This window comes from Glandiceps talaboti, chromosome 12, assembly GCF_964340395.1.
Source record: "Glandiceps talaboti chromosome 12, keGlaTala1.1, whole genome shotgun sequence".
Classification (NCBI taxonomy): Eukaryota; Metazoa; Hemichordata; class Enteropneusta; family Spengelidae; genus Glandiceps; species Glandiceps talaboti.
Window position 1 is genome coordinate 5287774 of NC_135560.1, and position 20134 is coordinate 5307907.

The 20134-nt window shown below is 36.6% G+C and overlaps 1 protein-coding gene across 1 annotated transcript; it reads left to right on the forward strand.

The window, feature by feature from the left end:
• Positions 1–100: 100 nt before the first annotated feature.
• Positions 101–19628, forward strand: LOC144443639 (splicing factor Cactin-like). The gene is made up of 16 exons (XM_078133181.1): positions 101–248; positions 2291–3559; positions 4471–4594; positions 4717–4782; positions 5448–5528; positions 5865–5999; positions 6513–6567; positions 7122–7367; positions 8077–8150; positions 8851–9030; positions 9768–9934; positions 10825–11014; positions 11625–11777; positions 13637–13720; positions 14509–14622; positions 18530–19628. Exons 1-16 carry the CDS (start codon positions 151–153, stop codon positions 18653–18655), a joined length of 3162 nt encoding a protein of 1053 aa, XP_077989307.1. The 5' UTR covers positions 101–150; the 3' UTR covers positions 18656–19628.
• The last annotated feature ends 506 nt before the right edge of the window (positions 19629–20134 follow it).

Below are 20134 nucleotides of genomic sequence, written 5' to 3' on the forward strand. Positions count from 1 at the left end.
AAGTTTACAAGTCATGAACCGCGTGAGGGCGCTCTGCTTTCTGCGCATGCTCATAATTATTTTTTAAGTGCACTGCACCAAACTGAATCAAAACGTACTGTTGACGTCTTGGCAAAGAAAGTGTTCTCTTATTTCACGTAAGCCAAAACAATGAGTGTACGCACGTTTGACAGAAACAGATACCAAGATAGTATTAGAATTAAGGAAGAGAGAGACTATGATAGAGAGAAGCGATCAAGAAGGCAAAGGTATGTATATGCACTGTTTAGTTTTCTGTACATTTCAACGACGTGACTTTTCAAAACTACAACTTCCCATTAAATTGAGTGAACCCCTAATATACTAGTAGCTAATTTGATTAGTCCACCACGATATTCACTAGGCAACTTGAGTTCAGAGATGAGATTGTAGTTTTGCATTGCTTACAGACCTACCTAAATACAAACCTTGGAGCCTGGAGTGGAAGTAAGCATGCATGCATGTACACATCCACCATTCATGTTATGAATCCCATATTGCACTATCTGCAAACAGTGCTTGAGTTGGCAGAGATATCCTTAATATTGTCAAGAAACCTGTACAGGAAACAGCTGAAGGATTGTGAATCATTATATTTTGGTGATCAGATAAAGAATGTACACAGATGTTAGTCAATCAACTTGTCCAGAACATGGAGGTAGAAACACAGTCCTTCCTACCTCCAAGTTCGTTCCTGAACATCTTGTAAATGTAAATTTAAATGAATAATGATCAATCAATCAAAAGAATGATGTATAATGATTATCATCAGTTAGTTTTTATATATCACTTTACAAATGTAAGTCCCACACTGTGCTGAGCTCAAGTTTGGAACTTTACCATTATTACCCCCTGGTATGGACCCATATAAGCACAACATTATATTTCCTGAATTACCTAGGGAACATACAATCCATTGCAGCCTCTGAAAGCACATATGATTAAAGTATTCACATTGCAACCTCTCTCCTATCAGATACCAAAAATGTACACTATTGTACATGTATCTATGATTAAAGCATTCACATAACGACTTCTATCCTACCAAGTCCCCAATTATACAGCTGTGCTGACTAGGGCACAATCAATGGTTCAAATCTTACCCTAGGACTTTAGTTATTCAAAATGAATGACTGTAGCAAGGCTCAAACCAGCAACTAGCAGATTCCAAGGAAGCCATTCTAACTGCATAAAGGTCCAATTGACCACCATGACTGTACAGACCATGCAAGTCAAAATGGAGTTATGATAGTCTACAGTTTGTCTATCACTGACTCTATAGAGGGACTGTGAATGGTCCTATGATTAGAGGGGCTGGTTCATAATGAATCTTGCAACACATTGCTGGTTTGACCCTCATTGTTGACATCAAATTGTTTCTGATTTGCTGAAGTCTGTGGGCAAGATATGATATGATATGAACAGCAAGGGCAGAGTCTATTTTAATAGCTGAATAAATAGGGACATGGTTTAGACAGTGATTGTTATGTCCAGGAGTCAATCCTATGTACTTAGTGGTAGTAGAGATTATATAATGTATGGTCCCCTGGCAGGGATTTGAGAAAGTGTGATTATCGTAAGTAAAAACAAGACAGTCTATGGTAAAACTTAAAAGTCAGATCCCAACAAGTAGCATGAATGGCACACACAGTGTACTAGGTTGTCATAAACATGACAGGCTTCTGATTACTTGTTGCTGTTGTCATCCACGATAACAAATCAGTCCAAAAAAGTCAAGTTTTTTTCAGGCAAGGTCAACATATTTTTACAGGTATACAGTGTATTTCTAGACTAGAGTTTGAATGAAATCAATAGTTCTTTGCATCTAGCAAGTGATATGATTTATATTAAAACCAGTAGCACTGTCATGTCCAAGCTATTTATTGACATCTCAAGTTTACGATAATACTATCAAATTAGTTTTATTTGAACGTCTTGCAGTCTTTTGTTTAGACTAAAACCAATGTTGTAAACTGCAGACCTCTTTACAGCACTGTACAGCTGAAATACATCTACAGTGTATGTACTCTGGCTAAAACTGAAAGATCAGCCATTGTGGGCTCTCTCTCCTAATCCCTTTCCTTTAATACCCACTGTATTATCCTACAGTTGTAAGGAGAGTGATAATAAGGATACTCTCGGTGATGTATTTTAGTCATTTATTTACCCAACTAAAAACTATAAATACAGAATAGTGTAATAACATGATAAGGAGTTACAGATTCAACAAGTGTTGACAGTCCTTTAATTTGTAAACAATTATGTTTTGCAGATCTAGGTCAAGAGAAAAGTACAAATCAAGGCAAAAAGATGACAGACATCAGTCAAGGTCAAGATCACCTGGGAGGAGATATGTGTCACGATCAAGGTCAAGCTCATCAGAGAAGAGCTACAGGTCACGGTCAAGATCATCACAAAGGTATGAGAGACATCGGTCAAGGTCAAGATCACCAGAGATAAGACAACACGGGCATCAATCGAGGTCACAGTCATCAGAAAGCTATAGGTCATGGTCAAGATCAACTTCCTCAGAAAGATATGACAAGTTCAAGACAAGGTCAAGGTCAAGGTCTCTGGAAAGAAGATATGATAAAGAACAAAAACAATTTAGATCACAAGTATATAAAACTGAAAATAGGAAACAACAAAATGAGAGTCATCGTGACAGGTCTCCAGACAGGAGGAAAAGAGACAGGTCTCCAAGGAGGATGAGAGACAGGTCTCCAGACAGTAGGAAGAGAGACAGGTCTCCAGACAGATGGAAGAGAGACAGGTCTCCAGACAGGAGGGAGAGAGACAGGTCTCCACACAGATGGAAGAGAGACAGGTCTCCAGACAGGAGGGAGAGAGACAGGTCTCCAGATAGGAGGGAGAGAGACAGGCCTCCAGACAGATGGAAGAGAGACAGGTCTCCAGACAGGAGGGAGAGAGACAGGTCTCCAGATAGGAGGGAGAGAGACAGGTCTCCAGACCGGAGGAAGAGAGACAGGTCTCCAGATAGGAGGGAAAGAGACAGGTCTCCAGATAGGAGGGAGAGAGACAGGTCTCCAGACAGGAGGAAGAGAGACAGGTCTCCAGACAGTAGGAAGAGAGACAGGTCTCCAGACAGGAGGGAAAGAGACAGGTCTCCAGATAGGAGGGAGAGAGACAAGTCTCCAGACAGGAGGAAGAGAGACAGGTCTCCAGACAGGAGGGAGAGAGACAGCTCTCCAGACTGGAGGGAGAGAGACAGCTCTCCAGACTGGAGGGAGAGAGACAGCTCTCCAGACTGGAGGGAGAGAGACAGGTCTCCAGACTGGAGGGAACATAAGTTAAGGGGGCATAAACACAGAATGTTGGACTCACCTAAACACAGTAAAAATAAAGACAAGTACAGTAGTGAGGAATCATCTTCCTCATCAGAATCATCTGACGACACTTCTTCGGACTCAGACAGGGATGAAAAACTTGATCGGAAAGAAAACGAAAAACGTCAGAAAAAAAGAAAAGCTGAGAAACGGAAACTTCGCGAGAAGAGAGGAAAAACAAAAGCAGAGAAAATGTAAGAATCTTATGTTATAACATTATATTGTGTTAAATGTAATCTACAACTCCATACACAATTGTATATTCTAAACACTTCATTGACATTTTTTTCATCATTCAACACACACACATACATACACTCACTCCCATACAGACACATACACAGACACACAAACACACAGACAGACAGACAGACACACACACAGACCCATAAACACACACACACACACTCACTCACACACACACACAGACAGACACACATGCAGAAACACACACTCACACACAGACAGACACAGACGCACACACAGATGCACAAACATGCACACACACAAAACAAACACACATACATACATACATACATACATACAGACAGACAGACAGACAGACAGACACACACACACACAAACACGCACACACACACACACACGCACACACACACACACACACACACACACACACACGCACACACACACACACACACACACACACACACACACACACACACACACACACACATGAGGACAAGTAAATCAAAACCAATGAAGTAAATAGATAACAAGAAAATACAAATATAATCTCTAAGGTCATATGCTAATGGGAAGTCCTAGGGTGAAAGTGTAAAATCAGTAGAAAGTTTGTTGGTGTGTTTTGTAAGTATAATGTAGAAATACTAGTTTTTGACCATAAATATTATTTGAAACTGAAGGAAATGTTTTTTCAAGTGTAATGTTTGAAGAATCTCAGGTTGTTTTTATAATGTACATCAATCAAATCATAGGGACCCAAATCCGACACTGACAAAATTTCAGAAGTCAGCAAAATTCAGGCAAACAGTGGCTGGTAGTTAGATCCATCAAGATTGTTTACAAGCATTTGAAATTGTGTATCATTACGTTGTGTTCATTTAAAGTTTTCTACTGTTAACAGCAAGGATAAAGAAACAATGAAGTCTCTGGAAACACCGGAAGAGAAACGAGCCAGAAGATTGGCAAAGAAAGCAGCCAAGGAGAGGAAAAGGAAGGAGAGAATGGGATGGGATCGGGAAATGATGGTAGGTTTATTTATAATTGGATGGTGACTGTGTATCAGCTTGATGTATTGTCTATTTCTAAGTATGTAGTATTATTACCTTAAATACTCCATTGCATTGATGGTTTGTTGTTTCTTTCCTAGGGTTACACCAATGCTGATAATCCATTTGGTGATCCAAACTTACTGGAGACGTTTGTTTGGGATAAGGTAAGAATAAAATGTTATCAAGTATTGAATAGTTTGTCAAATGATAATATCAAGTTAGTGTATCACATTGAGTAGTAAGTAACATAGAACTGAATTAAGGAGTCTTATGGAGACATGTGTACATGTTTCAAATGTTTATATGTCATTATGACAGACAGAATGGCTGGAACATGGATTACATGTACATGAATATGTGTGTGTGTGTGTGTGTGTGTGTGTGTGTGTGTGTGTGTGTGTGTGTGTCTCTCTCTCTCTCTCTCTCGCTATTCTGGTATGTGTTACTCTATACTGGTGTGTGTCTATGTCTGTCTGTCTGTCTGTCTGACTGACTGACTGTAGTGTATGTGTATATACCTGTGTGTTGTACATATACATGTCTGTGCCTTTGTGTGTCCCTACATATGCCATGATAATAATTAAGGATAGTAAATGTGTAAAACCACTTAAGTTACTGTATTCTTACTGGTTTCCCAAAACAAATAATCATTAAATGCATACAACAGTGTTCATTTTACCAGATTTGGTCTAATCAGTCATAAATATTCTATCATAGTGTATGAAGCTGTGTTTTATTTGAATTCATACATGAGTGGTTATTTATAAATACCCACTATACCCTAACTGTAAAACCATCAATTTCATGTACGTCCATGTGTCTTTTGTAGAAAAATCAGAAGATGGGATTATCACACATCGACAAAGAAGAATTAAAGAGAAAAAGTCGACAGAAACAAATAGAAAACAGAGTAAGTACAAACCTATATAATGTTATATTCAAACATGATGTTTGTGTCTTACACAGTTATCTTAACTTCATCTATTATATACCAAAAGTCTTCACCCCTAAACATTAATAATTTTTTGCCTTATCTTGACAAATAAATGCCCAATCATCATCCATATGGGCCACTTTCAATACCTATGTAAATGTTTGTTTGTATGAATGCATGATATCGTAATTACCCACACTGCAACACTTCTATGATATGAACACAATGTCCTACAAGCCCAACGTCATGATGCTAATACACCCCATCCTCCTGCGGTGCTAATGTGGTGTTGTTTACGTTTGTTACCCACAGCTGGAGTTACAGAAAGTCAAACAGAGAAGATTGGAAAGGGAAAGAGAAAAAGAGGAGAGAGAAAAGGAGTTGGAATATTTACAGAGAGAAAAAGAATCAGAACAGTTCAAAGAATGGGAAAAAGAAGAAGACAGTGTATGTCTGATATTTTTTGTTTTTTGGTTCATTGAAAATTTGGTATAGAAGCTAAAATATATTTATTTTTCATACTTTGGTCAAAGATTGTGTAACGCTAGTGTGCAATTTCTTAACAATCCCAAGATTTGTGAAATTTCTCTTTGATTTTAAACTATAAAATTGTAACTTATGCAAAAAAATGTAAAAGTTATGATTCTGTTTATATTACATGCACAATCACTTGTTGAAGTATGATGTCAGTCTCTATATTTTATGTAGAATTCTTTCAATTTTATCAGACCTTTAATTTTGAAATTTTTTGACTCAGTGAGAAGAAATTCATTACTAAGTATTTTTTTTAAAATGTAGTTGTAGTTCAGCTCAACTTTTACCTGGATTTTCTTAGGACATCAAGCAAGTTAAGCAATCTTGTTATTCACACAAATGTTATAATATACATACAAAACAGATATGACACACACACTAAAAATATATGTTGACCAACTTTTATTGTTGTGTGTTTTTTCTTAGTTTCATCTCCACCAAGCCAAGATGAGATCCAAGATAAGAATACAAGATGGCAGAGGTTTGTATTCATATATTTACATCATGTTTACTTCAGAATTCATTAAAGTGACCATAGGGGATGAGGATTTGGTATTTATTTTGGATTTGAATTTATAAAACAATTTTATCATGGCATCCTATTTGGAAAATGAATGTGAAACAACATTGACCAAGTCTGTGTTTGTAACTCAATATATTGGCAAAAGCTAAATATGTGTAAAAAAAACCAACTTTGTTATTGTACGTACAATAACAAACATATTACACATTTATCAGCCTTTTGTAATTCATTGAGTTATACAAACATGAACTTGGTCAGTATTGTTTGACACTTAACATAAATAAAATTGATTTATAAATTAAAAATCCAAAATAAATAACCAAACCTCATCCTTATGGCTACTTCAACCAAGTTTTAATTACATGTAATATGTAAATTTGTGGGTAGTTCAATCATATCAACGTTGATTTTTAAACAACTGGTCCTTGGGTGCATTTTCCAGTGATGGAATAGATGGAATCAACAGATCTGGTGTACCAATAATTAATATTTGCCATTTTCCCTTACTTCAGCCAAACCAATTGATTTACTTGCCCAGTATATCAGTGCTGAGGAGGAAGATGACTTGGCCGTTGAGATGCATGAACCATACAAAGTACTGAATGGATTGGCTATTACTGACTTAGAAGACTTACTGGAGGATATTAAGGTTTACATTGAACTGGAACAAGGAAAGAATGTGGATTTCTGGAAAGACATGACAGTTATCACAGAAGACGAATTGGTCAAGTTGAAGAAAATTGAACCCAAGACAGCAGGTTTGTTGATTTGTATTTAAATACTTAATGTACTTATAGAATTTGAAAGGGTACAATGGCTGCTTTCGCAAGGATTTTAAATAAAAAGCGATATATTGGTACAATGCAAGTATGCAGAAAATGTGTCCAGTATGGTAGCTGTGCTTGGTTGTAAAAATAGGGGACTCTGTTACCAGCCTCTTTCAAGGGTGAGGACTGAAACCCTCTATGTCGTCATTCTGTAAGTTCGAGAGCTGTGAAGCACCTAACTTTGTTTACTTTCCATGATGCTCTGCTTCAATGTACATCATGCCTCTCCTAAGCCAGATTTAATCAATTGTCATAACTATTGTGTGGCCTCATGGTGCAGGGTTGGCAGAATGACTTTCCTGTGATTCCTACATATAAGAAGTGTAGCTAAGATGAAATCAAACTCACTTGTGTTTTCCTGTAAGATAAAGGACCTTTATATTTGTATTGAATGATGTAGATAGGAAGCCCATTGCAGCCTCTTCCAAGGGTGAGAATAAGAAACCCTCTATGTCTACTTCCAAGGGTATACACATGGCGCCCTCTATGGTAGCTTCAAGAAATAAAAACTGGTACAGTTTCTTTGAAAATACTTGGCTTGTAAATTGTTGTAGTTTCTAAGTCTCAGACTTTCTATTTCCTATCTTTGAAACTATTTGTAGTGGTCTCGTCAAACATTTTTTTTTTTTTCTCTTCTCAGATGGAGTTGAAAGACGTGAAGGCATCAATGCATCAGTCAGTTATGAAGTAGCTGGGATATTTAAAGGCAAAACTGTAAGTATATATTGTTGGTTGGGAGTTACGTCAATTAACCACAAAAATACTTGGACGTAGAACACAGGTGTAGTAATCTTGGCTCAAATATATGACATAGGTCACACAAAGGTCATCCTTGGTCAAACAGAGATGTGATGTCATACAGAGGTCATCCTTGGTCAAACAGAGATGTGAGGTCATACAGAGGTCATCCTTGGTCAAACAGAAATGTGATGTCACACAGAGGTCATCCTTGGTCAAACAAGATGTGAGGTGACACAGAAGTCATTCTCAGTCACAGATTGTGAATGTAGTCCATTAATATGCTATTTTTGTCAGTGGAAAACATCAAATGATACATGTACTAAAATTTCACAGTCAATAAATCTATTTCAAAAACACTACAATATTGAAGTGAAATTAAAGGTTTTGAGTGGAGATATCAAAAATTCATCCAAATATCCAACAAATGCAGTGTCAATGCTATGTTAAAATAATATATTTATAGTTTCCATGGAAACAAGATGATGAAAAACCAAATTTCTGTGATGATTTCAAAATGGAGCAGGAGCAAATTTTCATTTGGCAGAGTTTTTGGGCTACGTTGATTTCAGATAAATTGATCCACAGGCACATTCTTGCTACAATAAATTTATAGCTGAGGAACTTGTGACTTCATCATCATTTAGAAATTTGACCTTTTTTTTTTATCTTTCAGTACAACCAACTGCTTGCCCTCCGAGACCAAATTATGAAGAAGATTAAGAGTGGTAGTAGTGTAGACATTGGTTATTGGGAATCACTACTACAACAATTGAAGGCTCATATGGCTAGGGCTAGGTTACGTGAACGACATCAAGAAAGACTAAAAAATAAACTGTTCAGACTCAGACAACAGGTAAGAATTTACATTCTAGATTTCAGTTTGTAGCAATGTGTTGATTTTTATCAAAACTGAACTGAACAGAAATAGTACTGAGTACCGATCAATCCACCCACTGCTGTCGTTTGTTTCTGAATGGCTGGCTAATGTCTTTGGGCAAGATTTGAACCGCCATGGTGTCCAGTCAACCAAAGTGTATAAATGGGGACCTGGTAGGATGAAGGACAACTGTAATCCTCTACACCTCACTATCTGTAGAGATTGTACACTCTCCAGGGATTTTAGAAAGTTAAAGGGCCATTGTCTGTGCAAGGTGTGATAACAAGTGTACAGTTGTGTCAACACTTTCTAGATCTTTGTGGCAGATATTATAATTATTTAGTAGTAGTAGTAGTAGTAGTAGTAGTAGTAGTAAACCCACAACTCGTTCACTTCACTCAAACAACAAAAGTTTACTTCATGTACCTCGTTGCAATACAAAGTCATATGGTGAATGTGCGTTCTCGCGAGCAGTGCCAGTCTTATGGAACAGTATACCACTTGAACTTCAATCTTCACCAACTGTTGATAAATTCAAGAAGGACATCAAGACACATCTATTTGTGAGAGCTTTCTAACGTTTTACAATGATCTACTATTGCTCCTGCTCAGCACTATAGAACATTACGTCATATTGCGTTATACAAATTCATTTCATTGATTGATTGATTGATTGATTGATTGATTGATTATTATTTAATTATTATTTACAGCAAGGAGTTGTACAGGAACCTTTGTTTCCATCTGCTATGACTGATGAGATACAAAAAAGACTTGCAGAGAAAGATAGCGGTGAAATACAGATACCAGATGATGAGGAGGAGGAAGAACCTAAACCAAGTACTTCAAAAGAGGAGGATGAGAAAGATGAACAAAAAGAGTAAGAGATTTTATCTTTCTTGGAGAAGATTTGATAATTTACTAAAATGCCACTTTATGCATGATTTGTAATTTGCATGGAATAAATTTTAATCTGGTATTATTTGTCGTCTTACAGTCAAACAATACATCAATGTATTGTATTGTAATTCATGTACATAGTAAATTAGAAGGGGAATATTCCACATGCACCTGTGAGCATAAATGATCACAGTCATGATGGCTCTGTACATAGTTTTAGGGAGCCACCTAAATGTGACCTCACTCCACAGTAGCACTGGCCCTGTACGAACATAGAGGGAGTTATCTGAATGTGACCTCACTCCACTGTAGCACTGGCCCTGTATGAACATAGAGGTGGCTGTCTGAATGTGTCCTCACTCCATAGTAGCACTGGCCCTGTATTAACATAGAGGGAGCTATCTGAATGTGACCTCACTCCACAGTAGCACTGACCCTGTATGAACATAGAGGGAGCTATCTGAATGTGATATCACTCCACAGTAGCACTGACCCGGTATGAACATAGAGGGAGCTATCTGAATGTGACATCACTCCACAGTTGACAATATGATTGAAGTATAGTGACAAGAACAGATTGAAAATATTACATTTTTGAGACACATTTAAAGTGACTTCCTCAATACATGATTTCCATGGTAACTGTTGACATATTCCGTACCAAATGTGTTATTCAGAAATGACAGTTAAGTACACTGAAATAAGTATTTCAAACCAGTGTTGTTTTGTAATACATATAAACAAGAATTATGGGTATATTTCTAGACTAAAATAAATGTGCCTAAAAGTTATGAGAACTGTAGAATATGTCACTTTTTTCTTGTCAAAATTGACTTGATAGTTAAAACAAAGTATTATTTTGTCTTACAGAGGAGAGTCAGTAATATCAGAACAAGATTTACTAAGTCAAAGTTATGATGATTACAACCTGGGTAAATATAGTCCAATGTTAGCAAGTGGTAAGGACCTACCACCGGACACTTTGTTATTTGATGCTGAGGAGGACGACATACGACTGCAACATGCCAGACAACAAGTACTTGGTACAGGAACAGCTAAGGTAAAACTGCTCTACTAATAAAGTTGCCATCACGATTACATAGGTTTTAAATCAAACTATTCTTTACTTGGCATTTTTTGTGTAACAGTATGTCTTCTAAGACAATTAGACGTTCCACTGATGCACACAATTTCTAGTGACGCACCAAATTTGGTGTTCCCCTATCTCTTACTATGTGGTAACCAGTATGCCCACTAAGCCAATTTGACATGGCACTGACACACACAATTTCTACTGATGCACCAAAATTTGGTGTTCCCCGAACACTTACTATGTGGTGACTCACAAGAAATGTCAATTTGCCTCACAACAACAAAATTAGGCTATCATTAGAGGGCACATGATTAAATGACATTTTGTAGTTTTTCAATGAAATTGTGTTTATACCATTATAGCACAATGTAGTAGAGTGTTCTTATTGTTTTTTTTATATCAGTGCAAATTAGTGCAAAACGGGAAGATAAACCTGTCAAGAGAAAAAACACATATTGAAAAGTAACAATTAATTAACTCAGACACAATCAGACTAGTATCTATTGTGCAGTCAGTCCACTGTTCTCCTTTTTTACCAAATTTAATACTAGTTATGTATAAATTATTTATCCCACAGGATTCTGCAGAGGCGGAGTTTGAGAAGAAAGCTCGTGAAGGAATGGGTCGTGATGAAGCCACCTTTGCTGTGGAAGTGCCGTCAGACAAGTTGTATCTGTGGTCTGATAAATACCGCCCTCGTAAGCCCAGATATTTCAACAGGGTCCATACAGTAAGTAGATGAAACTTTATTGTCTTTATTCATGTCACCAACCTCTGAAATAGATGTACAACATACAAATAAAGTGACTTGTCATGAAAATATCAAGATGAATAGGGAATTGGAAAATAGCTGGGTTTTAACAAGTCTGTGAGGTACGCTGTGGTGGGGCACCCTCCCACAAGATGAAGCCAGCCAGTAAGGGGAGAAACGACATGACATATCTTACAGTCTAAGCAGAAATATAGAGGTTTCAGAATTTCGTTTTTGGAATTCCAAAGATACACTGTGGTAAAGCGACAATTTTACTAAATGGATTTGCCCTTGAACTTGAACTCCATTAAAAGAATTATACCGTTTGAAGTAAAGCTGTTTGATGTGAACACCTCAGAGTGTACCATTCTCAAACTTTCTCCTTCTCGATCTCTCAATCTCAATTTCTTGATTTCTCGATCTCATTTTATCTCACTTTAGCCAGTAGCTATTCTACAAACTTAAGTTATTACCTGATCCTATCCTTCAGACAGTGCTTGAAGTGTAATCACAAAACTGATTTGTAGACAGTGCTTGAAGTGTTACCACAATACTGATTTATATACAGTGCTTGAAGTGTTACCACAATACTGATTTGTAGACAGTGCTTGAAGTGTAACCATAATACTGATTTGTAGACAGTGCTTGAAGTGTAACCATAATACTGATTTGTAGACAGTGCTTGAAGTGTTACCACAATACTGATTTCTATACAGTGCTTGAAGTGTAACCACAATACTGATTTGTAGACAGTGCTTGAAGTGTAACCATAATACTGATTTGTAGACAGTGCTTGAAGTGTAACCACAATACTGATTTGTAGACAGTGCTTGAAGTGTAACCATAATACTGATTTGTAGACAGTGCTTGAAGTGTAACCATAATACTGATTTGTAGACAGTGCTTGAAGTGTTACCACAATACTGATTTCTATACAGTGCTTGAAGTGTAACCACAATACTGATTTGTAGACAGTGCTTGAAGTGTAACCATAATACTGATTTGTAGACAGTGCTTGAAGTGTAACCACAATACTGATTTGTAGACAGTGCTTGAAGTGTAACCACAACACTGATTTGTATACAGTGCTTGAAGTGTAACCACAACACTGATTTGTATACAGTGCTTGAAGTGTAACCACAATACTGATTTGTATACAGTGCTTGAAGTGTAACCACAACACTGATTTGTAGACAGTGCTTGAAGTGTTACCACAACACTGATTTGTAGACAGTGCTTGAAGTGTTACCACAATACTGATTTGTAGACAGTGCTTGAAGTGTAACCACAACACTGATTTGTATACAGTGCTTGAAGTGTAACCACAATACTGATTTGTATACAGTGCTTGAAGTGTAACCACAATACTGATTTCTATACAGTGCTTGAAGTGTAACCACAATACTGATTTGTAGACAGTGCTTGAAGTGTAACCACAATACTGATTTCTATACAGTGCTTGAAGTGTAACCACAATACTGATTTCTATACAGTGCTTGAAGTGTAACCACAATACTGATTTGTATACAGTGCTTGAAGTGTAACCACAACACTGATTTGTATACAGTGCTTGAAGTGTAACCACAATACTGATTTCTATACAGTGCTTGAAGTGTAACCACAATACTGATTTCTATACAGTGCTTGAAGTGTAACCACAACACTGATTTGTATACAGTGCTTGAAGTGTAACCACAATACTGATTTCTATACAGTGCTTGAAGTGTAACCATAATACTGATTTGTAGACAGTGCTTGAAGTGTAACCACAATACTGATTTGTATACAGTGCTTGAAGTGTAACCACAACACTGATTTCTATATAAACTCTATTTTAGGGCTTTGAATGGAATAAATACAACCAGACCCATTATGACATGGACAATCCACCACCCAAGATAGTACAGGGGTATAAATTCAATGTAAGTATACTATCACTAGTAATTCATGTGTACACAAGTCATGTAGTTTAGGTAATGTTGTATAAGCCCATTGTATATAATAGTCTGGTGTATTGTGTGGTGACAATGGGTACTGCTATTGTACTGTGGTATGTTGTGTGCCCTGCAGTTTATACCAGAGTTATGTATTACAATGAAAACAGTGCAACAATTATATACATTATAATATACCATTGTATGAACTCCAGGGTACGCAGCGTACCACAGTACAATAGCATACCACAGTGTCTATACCAATGTTGTATTGTTTTGTGTGTAACTTATCACTCTGGTATGGTAATGCTAATACTATTATGTCAACATTCAACATTTAAATGCTAACATTACAATGTTTGGATGCTAAAATTACAGTGTCTGGATGCTAAAATTACAGTGTCTGGATGCTAAAATTACAGTGTCTGGATGCTAACATTAGAGTGTCTTGATGGTATGTCTGGTTGCTAACATTACAGTGTGTGGTTGCTAACATTAGTGTCTGGATGCTAACATGACTGTCTGGATGCTAACATTACAGTGTCTGGATGCTAAAATTACAGTGTTTGGATGCTAACATTAGAGTGTCTGGTTACTAACATTACAGTGTCTGAATGCTATGTCTGGTTACTAACATCACAGTATCTGGTTGCTAACGTTACAGTGTCTGGATGCCGACATTACAGTGTCTGGATGCTAACATTACAGTGTCTGAATACTGCTAAGATTACAGTGTCTGGATGTTAACATTACAGTGTTTTTATTCATTTTACTAGATTTTCTATCCTGATTTGATTGACAAAAGGAGAACTCCAGAGTATACATTAACACCATGTGATGATAAAACAGACTTTGGTTTTTTGAAGTTTCATGCTGGACCACCATATGAGGTAGGCCATCTATTCTGTCATTGTCATCTGTCTTGTTTGTGCCTCTTATGTTATTTGTGCCACAATCTTTGTTTCTGTCTGTCTGCCTGTGTGTCTTGCATTGTCTATGTGTCCTGCATTGTCTGTGTGTCCTGCATTGTCTGTGTGTCCTGCGTGTGTTATCATTCATTTAAACCTTAGTAACTGCATTAGGTAAAGTTGATATAGAAAGTAAATAATACCACACAAGCTAACAATTTATGCAACGACTTGTGTTCAAACCTTGATAAACAAACCGCAGATACACATGCACATACACACATGCACACACACACACACACATGCACACACACACACACACATGCACACATGCACATACACACATGCACACACACACACACACACACACACACACATGCACATACACACAGACACAGGCATACACAGACATACCCAGATACACACACACTCTCTCACACATATGCACATACTCACAGACACAGACATACACAGACATACCCAGATACACACATACACATACAAACACACACACACACACACACACACACACACACACACACATACAAACACACACACACACACAGACACACACACACACACACACACATACAAACACACACACACACACACACACATACAAACACACACACACACACACAAACACACACACACACACACACATACAAACACACACACACACACACACACACACACACACACACACACACACACACACACACTTGTAATGTAACATAAATGGGACTGTTGTTAATTTGTAATCCAAATGAATTTGATTGTATCAGAAGTCATTAGGAAAGGTGTAAAAATGTTGTATATTGACTTTCTATATACTAATCTGTCTTTTCAATAACCATGTCCCTTCCCATGTATACCTAGTATATCATTGCATAGATGCTACACACTATCCATGTAATAATATCTTTGTTCAGTAGCCTCATTGTTTTCATGTTCCTAGCTAAAGAGTTTTCAAAAATAAGTGTTGGATAGATTTGACCCCAGACTTTGTATCAATGCACAAGTGAAATCATGTTTTGTATACTTGTTGCTGATTGGTCAAATGTGTTTCATAGTCACAATGGGTATGTATAGATTGACGAATAGCGTGACATGTCTGATACAACTGGAGCTGCAAACTCCTACCTGTACCCACAAAGTGCACAACCTGTAATTTCAACAAAGTTGTTCACTCACAAAGTTTCCCTAAGATGAGCTTGAAAAGTTATGTTGCAGACTGTCAAATAAAAATAATTTATTCATGAAACTTTGTACTATTATCGTACTCTGTAGTGTATTTTACTCAGTTGTTGATTCTTTCAAATCCCTAGTTTTCATTTTTTTATGAATGCACATAGAAGCCAATTTTGCTTTACGCAAATAGACATCATTTATCATCATTATTATTACGAACATCATTAATAAGTTAATTATTATTATGTTTCATCATAAGGTGCCTACCAATTAAGTTCTTTGTTTGCTGTCCGTGTGTGGGTAGGGTTGTCAGTAGATTTAGAAAAAACAAACATTTCATTTTGCTCAATCACAGAAGGTCGTATTTCATACTGTTGTAAATGGAAAGACCATTCAAATATCGACCGAACTACTACACATATTTCTAAATAATTGTTTAAGACAATCAAACTTTGGATTTTTACATTTATTTTTCACCAGTGTAGTAGATTTAGGTACAAACAGAAAATGAATCCACAGGAAAGTGAATTTTACATGACATGTTAACTTTGTGTTATTTTTCTGTGTTTGTTATTTTCCCCGTCTGCCTGGTAGGGTTTGGGGAAATTTAAGGACGGCAAACAAAGAATTTAATTGTTGGAGCGTAAGTGGGAGAAACTATATTTTGATGCGAATCACAGAAAAAATAAACACGGATGCTATTTGTAGTACAGCCCAGAAGCCCAAACTCAACTTTGGAAAATGATGATAACATAAATAATTTATTTAGATGCCTATCAAATGGGAAAAACACTGATATACTGATAGCTGGAGATATGAACTTCCACAATATCAACTGGACAACATATTCAAATAAGTCTGATAGGGAGGACAGAGAGTTTTAATTCATAGAGGCAGTTGGTGACAGTTATCTTTATCAACTAGTAGACAAAATGTCATATGACTTTCATGAAGAAGCTGTACTTGCTATTCTGGGGAAGCTAAAGTAAAGATATCGAAATCACCAGGGCCGGATGGATTACATCCACGAGCTTTGTGACAAACTATGTATACCACTCTCCATTATATTTAGAACGTCATTTAGAACTGGTACTTTACCCACAGACTGGAAATGTGCCAATATAACTGCTATTTATAAAAAGGGCTGCAAGCAAGTAGCAGGGAACTACAGACCAGTTAGTCTGACATCTGTTGTATGTAAAATTATGGGAAACAATTGTTAGAAATTATTTGGTAGAGTATATGAAAGCAAATAATTTGTTTAGCACAAAGCAATTTGGGTTTATAAGTGGTTGATCTACAGTATTGCAATTACTTATAGTTTTGGACAGATGGACAGAGATTTTGGACATGGGAGGATGCATTGATGTAATATACTGTGATTTTGCAAAAGCTTTTGACAAGGTTCCTCACAATAGACTTATTGATAAACTAAAGTACTATGGTATAAATGACCTGGCTTTGAGCTGGATCAAGTCTTTTCTCTATGATAGAAAGCAGAGGGTAGTGGTTAATGGGGAATATTCAGAATGGCAGAATGTCCTTAGTGGAGTTCCCCAAGGTTCAGTCCTTGGTTCCATCCTTTTTGTAATTTACATAAATACACTTCCAGGGTCAGTTTCTGATTCTGAAGTATATATCTTTGTAGATGATACAAAGGTATTCAAGGGGATTTTCTGTGAGGCAGACTGTGATAAATTGCAAAACGATTTAGATGATATGTTTAACTGGACAGAAAATTCCCTGTTGAAATTTCATCCTGGGAAGTGTGGGGCAATGAGAATTGGAAGGTCAAATGTCAAGGAAAGGGTATATACCATGGGTCATGATAAACACATATTGAAGAACATTTCTGAAGAAAAAGATATTGGAGTTATAATTGATGAGAAACTTGCATTTGTTAATCATATGTCAACTAAAATAAATAAGGCAAATCAGATCATGAGACTAATCAGGAGAACATATGTTCATCTTGATAAAGAGACTTTTTGTTTATTGTATAAAACTTTGGTTAGACCCCACCTTGAGTACACTAACCAGGTGTGGGCTCCACATCATATCCAACATATCAAAGCTATAGAAAATGTGCAGAGACGGGCTACAAGGCTTTTACAGGGTTTCAAAGACTTACCCTATTATGAGGAAAGACTGAGATGTCTTGATCTACCTACCATAGGTTATCGTCGCTTAAGGGGAGATACGATTGAGTTATATAAAATTGCATCAAAGAAATGTGATTCAAGTGTAACTGATTTTATTAGGTTCGGTGTCGGTACAACTAGAGGGCACCAGTACAAACTTTTCAAGGAACATACAAGGCTTGACACATGAAAGTATTACTTTGTGAACAGAAGTGTAAATACGTGGAACAGTTTGCCACAGTCAGTGGTCTCTGCACCAAGTGTACAGTCCCAGTTTGAGCACCGACTTGATAAACTTTGGAAAAACTTACCATACAAATTTGACATTGACTCTCAACCATCAACTCTAGACATTAATACACAATCAGTGCTGTATATGGCTGACAGCGATCTGATTTAGAGGCTGAAAAGCCTAGTATCAGAATGTTTTCTGTGTATTCTTGTATATTAATTAACAATAACTTGTTTGGATACTAGAAAATTGAAGATTGAATATCCTCAACTAGTGGAGATTTTTTTTGTCTCACACTCAACTTCTGTGTTTTTTGTCTCTGTAGGACATAGCCTTCAAGATTGTCAACAGGGAATGGGAGTACTCTCATCGCCATGGTTTCCGTTGTCAGTACAGTAATGGTATATTCCAGCTATGGTTTCATTTCAAACGTTATCGGTACAGACGATAATTCCTGAATAGTTTCGTCATCAGTACAAATAGTAGATGATGAATGTAAACAACAGCAGTCTAAGAAACCGTACAGTCTGTGTCAGTCTATAACCATACAAAGAGATAACTTCCATGTGAACTTTGAACTTTGTACTGTGAAGTTGTATTGTCAACTTGAGGACAGTGAGGAATCAAGAGTCTGTGTATATAATTTGTAGTCACCTGCCCCAACACATTTAGTCAGAATTTCAACATCTCAAGATTAATATTGTAAATTGATTTAAACTATCAATTTTTTTGTGAATGTCATAAAAACATTATTTCCCTACATCTTCATGTTGTGGCATTGTGTTATGGGGTTTCTAGTTTACTGGAATTGGTTGTATAGTTTGTGTAAGCTATCAAAATCATGCCCTTATTACATTTTTGCCCATTGCAAAAATACATCAAACTTTACTGAAAACAGTTCACTCATTCTTATTAGCCATATTACTATTTTACTAATAATTGATGGTACTGACTTTATGTGTGTATGAAAACTTAACAGCCTGATGACTTGTTTGTCACCAATTTTGTAAATTCATGGGGTGTTCACAAGGTTTGATGACTAGATCTTATAGGTCTGAATATATTGTTCCAGTTACAGCCACTAGGTCTTTACATGTAAACATTATGTAATACTTATTATATACTGAGTCAGGATCAAGTCGATGCCTTGATGTCGTACCTTTGTTGTGATAAATTTTACTTTTGATTGATTTTGAAATTTAGAAGAAAAAAAGTCTGTTGTCCATGTCGAAATTATTATCTTAGGAACAAAGTGGACCATAGGAAATCTGGTACATCAATTGTATGTGTATTTCAGTTGACAGGCTGCACAAAGTTTGTGTAATTTAACTGCCAAAGTTTGCAACAGTTTTTTATGTTGTGTTTAATTTTGTAGTATCAGAGATAAATGGGGGAAGTATTGTTTTGCTTTGTAATGCCATTGATAAAAGGGGATATATTGTCCTCTTTCAGAGAAATAAATCATAAATTATTTTTTAAAACAGTACCAGTAGTAAATGTGAAGGTTTTTGTAGCAAAGAAATAACACATTGTATATTTATTTGGTATCAGAAATCAGAATGTAACACTTTGGGTATACAAGCAGCTATTTTGAGTTACTCTGGTGAGAACGTTTGCATGTGTATTTACAGAAAATTTTGTCAGAGCACATATTTCCGATGACACATTGAAAAAGTTGTTGATGGGTATGTCTTGGACAGTGATGTAAAGAGACGTGAGGTTTATGTCAGTGTGTGACACTCAATGACCCCAGGTGAAAACACAGACTGAACCAGGGAGAAAATGTAGAAGTGTTCACTTGTAAAAGAATACATTCAGAATGTTTACCACTCAGTGACTTACTATATCCTAGCCTGAATAGATCCCCAATACAACTCCTAAAATCAAACAAAGGTTTGTATTTTCCATAGTTTGACAATATCCAATACAT